This window comes from Uranotaenia lowii, chromosome 3 (assembly GCF_029784155.1).
Source record: "Uranotaenia lowii strain MFRU-FL chromosome 3, ASM2978415v1, whole genome shotgun sequence".
In the NCBI taxonomy this organism is placed as follows: domain Eukaryota; kingdom Metazoa; phylum Arthropoda; class Insecta; order Diptera; family Culicidae; genus Uranotaenia; species Uranotaenia lowii.
Genome location: NC_073693.1, coordinates 103,884,315 through 103,890,736, shown reverse-complemented (window position 1 = coordinate 103,890,736; position 6,422 = coordinate 103,884,315). Strand labels below are relative to the sequence as shown.

Genomic DNA, 6,422 nt, shown 5'->3' with positions numbered 1-6,422 from the left:
TGAATGATGGCAGCGCCAAATTGTCTATAACTTTGGCCTTCTAGAAAATCACCATGCTTCTCCATTAAAAGAAAAAGAAATTTTCACTTGCAAAACTCAAAAAAAATATACTTTGCTTCATTTTCAAAATTAAATCAAACATTTTAGTCTTAATGTAGCTGGGGAAAGTTATGATTTTTTTTTTGATTGCCATTACTTCTTTTTCTTTTTCAAAACAATCAACCAAAGTGAAAACAATCAGAATTTGAAAACGAAACATACCAGAAATAAGAGAAAATGTGAACTGAAGAGGAACCCAACGAAAATATAAGGGAAAATGTGTGAAATAAAAAAAAAAAAACGCAAAAACACAGAATCGATTCGTTTGTTTAAAGTGCATTTTCGATTTACTATTTTTTACAAATCCTTTTTACACATTACATCCTTCTCGTATTGCTAGTTACCTAGGACAGACACATGATTTTTTTCTTCTGTTTTCTTTTGAATTCTTAGGAAAGTAGAGATAGATGGTAGGTTTCAAATTTTCTTCGCCAAATAGTTTTGTTTTTCTCGTAGAGGGGAGATTTTTTTCGTGTTTTATCTTTTGCAGCTGGGTTTGTAACTAAAATATCGTACTATAGAAGTCTTGATTCAATGAACGCGCAGTGATGGTTTACCGTTTGTCAGTACTTTGAATTGGGAGTAAACTCAAAAAATGAGCTGCTACTAGTTGATGGTTGAGAAATGCAATATTGCAGTTCTCTCTTTCAACTTTTTTGTTCTAGAAAAGGAGAGGTTTTTAACTTAAAACTACTACTATACAGGGGATTCGTTTCTTTAGTGTGTTTAGTCAATTCAATTTAAATCAATCTAAATCAAGTCTTATCTCATCGTTCTTGTTTTTTTTTTTCTAATTTAGTTATTTTTTCACTATCAGTTGGATAGCGGCGGTATAAATGAAACGCGTTCTTCCAGATGACGCTAGCGCCACAAAGGTGTCAAAAACGGTACTGATTCGACACCGCGTTTTGGGTTGTGTCTTGGATGAAGGATGTTCGAAACACCGTCTGGGGCGTTACTTTTTCCATACGCCTTGTAAAGCTTTCGATTTTCCATTCCACGCTTTTAAGTTCTTAAACTTTAAAAAATGATGGTGTTTTCTAAACTGTGGAATTGGTCAGTTTTTATTCTTTCTACAGCTGCTTATGTTCTTTACTTACAAACTACTACTTGGCTTGCATCTTGCTACAGTTTTACACAGTAAATTGTTACTATTTTATTGAATCACACCAGTTGATCATGTTTCTTTAGATATAGGTATTATTTTTTGCACTAGAAACTATCTGTTTTCTTTTTCTCTAACTTTACCCAATGTTAAGCATTGTTTCAAAACGAGTTGATCAATTTATTTTCTTGAGTTCTGAATTACCATTTCCTCTTTTCTGGGTCAAAGGGTAAGCTGCACACAGTCAGTTTTCTTTTCTATCTTACATGACAACCGTAGACTTTCACACAATTTCCCCTCTCAAAAGTATAATGAATTGCATTTGCATACGTTTCATTTCTTGTATATTTTTCTTCTTCAAATTTCATCAAGTGTAGGGGAAATAAACCATTTCGCTCAGCACTTCCGGTGAAGGGAAAATCAAACTTAAATAATGCAAAAACTAATTCATGTTCCTCTGCGGTTGTCTTATGTTCACTCGTTTGCTGCAGCAGACTTGGAAAACTGTGAGTTTGTCCGTTTTCGACCGATTTTTTCCTCTATTTGCCTTACTTATGCTGTGCAGCATGGTCCTGGTCATTCCCGGAGCGAAATTTGGTTATTGAAATAAATTACATAAATGATGCGAAAATTTAATGAGATCTTGGTGAAAGATTTCGTTTAATCATTTGTTTACTCTCTCCTAAACTTGACTAATGCAATTGCCTTTTGTTTTGTCTAAGATTTTCCTACTATCATCTTACTTGTTTTTTTCTAAATCTTTACTTCCTCCCTTTTTCCAACTTTTTCACATTCAATTTAACCTTCTTGTTAAAATTTCATTCATCTGTGCTGAATAGCTGCTGTTACCCCTTTCTTGGATCTCTTCTCTGTCTGTGAGTATGATTTTCTTGAATCTTGTTCCTAGGGTTTCGAAAACCGATGGTTTTATGTTGTTGCTTGCAGAGTGTGAACACATATTTCCAACCTTTTGGTGGTTGATTCCTTTTAAATCTTATTGTTCTCTCGTTCAGTGCGTGAACATATGATTGTAGGGATTTTACGATCTTAAAAATAGAGACAAATTTCAAAGTCGAAAGCAAAAGGATCAAAAATTTTAGTTTAATGAAATTAAGTAAGTTGAAAAAAGGTCTATTTACAGCTTGTGGACTTGAATTGAGTCCATCATCAGTGTGGTGTAACTTAATGGGATCCTATGAAACTTAAGAGCAAATATGTACAGGTTTTCCTAAGGTTTATTCCTATCAGCCCTTTGTGCTTCACTAGAGGTTTGCAACAAAGGACTTTAATCAGTTCTGTTTTGTTTTTAAAATAATAGTTATTTTTTAAACGTACCCCACCAACATAATTTTGGTATTTTCGTTTTTGAAGCAGATTGGATTAGGGAAAGTGTGTTGAGCGCGTTGAAAGTAAAGTTTGGATTGAAAAAAATTACTTTGAGTTTGGGTTATGAAAGAAAAGATTTTTTGCCCTTAACGTCAATTTATGATATTTTTTGTTTGACCTTTTAGAAAGATTTCTATAAAATATGGCTTTTCAGGAAACTGCAAGTGAGTAGAAAGAAGCATTCGACACCTTCCAATTAATAAATCTGTATTCGTTCCACTGCTTGATTTCTTTAAGAAGAATTTTTCCAAGGATTATTCACACAATCACACCCTCTTAATCATGCTCATTTACTTTGCATGCACTCTTCTCTTCAACTGATCATCTTAATCAAAGCGAGTCTATAATAATAAACATCTTACGGCAGTTGTATTTTTATGTCGGTGTTTTCCCCCAAAGTATCAGAGAGTTGAAACGAAGAAATCATAGTTTTTTTGTATTTTGATTATAACCATACTAAATATTCTCTTTTCGATCTCTTTAAATCTCCCCAAGTATTGTGTCGCCTAAATAAAATACCTTTACTAAAGGTTTCAGTATGATTTTACCACATTTCGGCTATTGAGTAAGCTTAACTCAAACGCATACATTTTATTCGTTTTTTTTTCTCGTGTGAAAAAGGATTTTCACCGTTTCCCAAGGGAGGGGGACACAATAGAGACAAATACACAGTAGCTTAACTTAAATACAGTAGAAATTAAAATTGGTCTACACACTTAATGCGCTTGAAGGTTGTTATCTGATGGTACTAGTCGTAGTAGTAGGTAGTCCTATAGGGCTGAGCTGTCCGATCAAAATGCTCTGGCTACCGTCGGTTGAGGCTTTGCTTGGAAGAGTTAGAATCCCCGGCTTTTTAGTTTTCCAATGGCCACCTTCTTCTAGTTTTTCCAAGTTTTCCACGTTTCCAATTTTGCATCGGACGACTAGTTATTTCATTTTCCTCGTTCTGCAATTGTTGATGCATACATTATTCCTTCTGTCTTTCCGTTTTCATGAAAAATGAAATTTTTCATTGATCGTCTCCGTCGAAACATGATTCTGTTTCAACCTTGTTTCATAACTTCGTTCCACAAGTAGGTGAACGAAATTGTTATCGTCTTCCGATTTTGGTTAAGGTTGTCAATCTCACGTTTCTCCGTTCGTTTTTTGTTGTTTTTTTTTATTTGTATTTTTTTTTAAGTTTTGCTTTTGGGATCCTTATCCCTATTTTTAATGACAGCACTGAACTTATAATTAATTTTATTTTTTTTTTGTTGATATTTTTTCCACAAATTTCCTTTGAAGCCAATCCATCTTTTCCAAAAACTCGTCGTTTTGTTGTTGTTCCAATGATTGAGAGATTTCCAAGCCGAAGTTACCGGTTGGCAATCTTACAAATTTCAGGCTGCCATCGCTTCATTATGTCATTCCCATTGGTGTGGCGAAGGTGGAAGCTCTGAGGGATGGGCTACGGTTGAGCTGAAAATTTGTATAAAAGTAAACGAAACAAGAGAGAAAAATTCGTTAGTAATTTTTTAAAGAGTAGCTGAAAGAAACGTCTTAACAACTATTGAAAAAATAAATGGTTATTGAAAAAAGACAGTCATAATAAGTATAAACATGGTTCTTGTGGTATTCCGTCGAAACAGAGTGTGTGTATTTGTTGGTGTGTTTGGTTACATGGAATATGAAACGAGGAAATAGCGAGGATGACATGCATTCTATCAAAGGTAAATTTATGTCGGTGTGATGAGATTAAAATGGCAGGGTTTTTCATGTTAAGTAGTTGGACTAAACCGCCTAGTAAAAATATTAGAAAACGATGGATGCTGGGGGAGAATATGCACAAGCGACAGTCAATAAACAAACGAAACAAGTAAATTAAGGACGAACGACAATGATTTAGTTTTATGTACTGATTTAAGGAAGTACTTCCAGTAGGTAACATTTTTAAAACTAACTAAATTTTCGAATGTACAAATTGAATGTAGGAAAAACACAGGGTCTGCCCTAGGTGGTCCGATTACGGTTTATCTTAAAGCTATTTGATTCTCGATGGCAAACAACAGATACTCATATAGGTAGTCGTTTAGAAAATTTAGAATATACCAATATATATTGTCTGATTTATGGAAAATTTGTGAAATTTATTTGAAGAATCGAATTAAGTTCAACTTCAAAATCTGTTGTTTGCTAACGAAGAAGTTATTTTATATAATTTAAGACCTGAATTCTTAATCTAAGACAATCATTTTCTTATTGTTGAAGACAAGTACAAAACAAGCGACATGAAAACCGAAGCGTACTAAAGATACATAATTCCATCAATCAACATCTGATTTTCGTTAACAAGATTACAAATGTATCAAACATATCAACTCGGAGTTACATAAAGTAAATTTACGAATTTAAAAAGGAAAAAAGTTAATTTATTTTTTATTTAAAAACCCGAATTGTGTAAAAAAGGAGTATCCAAATTTGGAAACGAGCCTTAATATGTGAAGTACACATCGAAAACACCGGCGAATGGCATGCTGCGCTATCTGATTCTCATAATACGAACCAGTTGAGTTTCAAAACGAAAATCGGTAATTTCAATGTTATATATTTTCCTTAAGTAAAAAGTTATTTTCTGTCCAAATCACCAAACATATTTCATTCACAAGAGGACGAGCACAATATTCATTTTTTTTGGTTTAAATACTCACTCCAACCTTAGATTGATGGCGCCTTTAACTTTTCGAAGAAATTTAACGTTTCATCCATTTGAAAACCGATCTGAGATTGGTTCTACAGGGTTTGCTGTTGTTTTTTCATCTTATCATCTAAGGACCATTACCTCAATTTCCGAGGTAACGGTAGCAGCTGTTCTAATTGTAACTTTACATAATTGTACATGGTTTTCGGGAATCTATTTTCTTGTATTTAAGGATACGTTCGCGTTGAACGTAACCACCGGCGGGATGGTGAAATACGCTGAGTTGATTGTTGCTAGAAGGCAGCTGCCTGTCGTTTCTTTTTCAGCATGGCCTGCCGGGAAAAGCTGTAAGGATAACGTGAAACGTGTTAGACAAATTTATAAGATTTTTGTGGTGATATGATCGACAAAATATTATCAAACCTCTGGTTCAAATCTTTAAAAAATAAAAAGATACCGGCTAGTTTAGTCTGCTACGCTCTCCAATATTAAATTTTGGTTATTTAATTGTATTTTTATCAAACGTCAGCAATCAGTGCTCGAATAACGTACTTTTTTTTTAATGGATCTGTTTGTTGTTTACTAAGCATTTTAAGTGAAATGCACCACTCATTTGTTTCACATACGGCATACCCATCTTGCAATCGTCAAAGTAAATCTTTCCACTGTCCCTTAATCAGAATGGTTAAGAAATGTTTGAGAACCGATTTCCTAAAATAAAGTATTCATACGAGCATGACCAATCAGTTGATACAGTTTTCAACACTATGGAGACACGAGACGGCTGACAGAATGAGTAATTCAATAAGTCTGCTGTGCCACGATTTCTCCATAGAAGACATTAATCTGTTTGAATATGGTGGAGTAACATCCGCAATTGAGGTCTGAGGTCTGAAGTATAGATAGAGGCTGCCTTCCAACTCCACCGAATGTAAGCTTTACTCCTGAGCTCTGAAAGAGCATCAGTTCAACCGAGATCCAGACTTCCGGGAGGAATATTCAGAGACCTTCTATAAGGTCAGCAGGCGTTCCTATAGAACAAATGGATCCTGATTCAGCAAAGGTTAAGATTATACCACAGATACTTAGCTTAAAACCATTTTGAGCACTTTTAAAAGCTGTATTTTTCCTTAGTGGGGGAGAGCCCACTGCGAC

The 6,422-nt window shown here is 34.4% G+C and overlaps 1 protein-coding gene across 5 annotated transcripts in view; it reads right to left on the bottom strand.

The window, feature by feature from the left end:
* Window positions 1–357: 357 nt before the first annotated feature.
* Window positions 358–6,422, bottom strand: part of LOC129751349 (serine/threonine-protein kinase NLK) — a 306,036-nt gene continuing 299,971 nt past the window's right edge. For 4 of the 5 annotated variants that reach the window (XR_008738684.1, XR_008738685.1, XR_008738686.1 and 1 more), the window contains one exon: window positions 358–4,048. Coding sequence is in view for 2 of the 5 variants with exons in the window: in XM_055746794.1 (XP_055602769.1) it covers window positions 3,994–4,048 (55 nt within the window). In the remaining 3 variants the exon portion in view is untranslated. Of the gene's footprint in view, window positions 4,049–5,548; window positions 5,613–6,422 lie in introns of those variants that run through there. The other variant, XM_055746795.1, reaches the window with a different exon arrangement.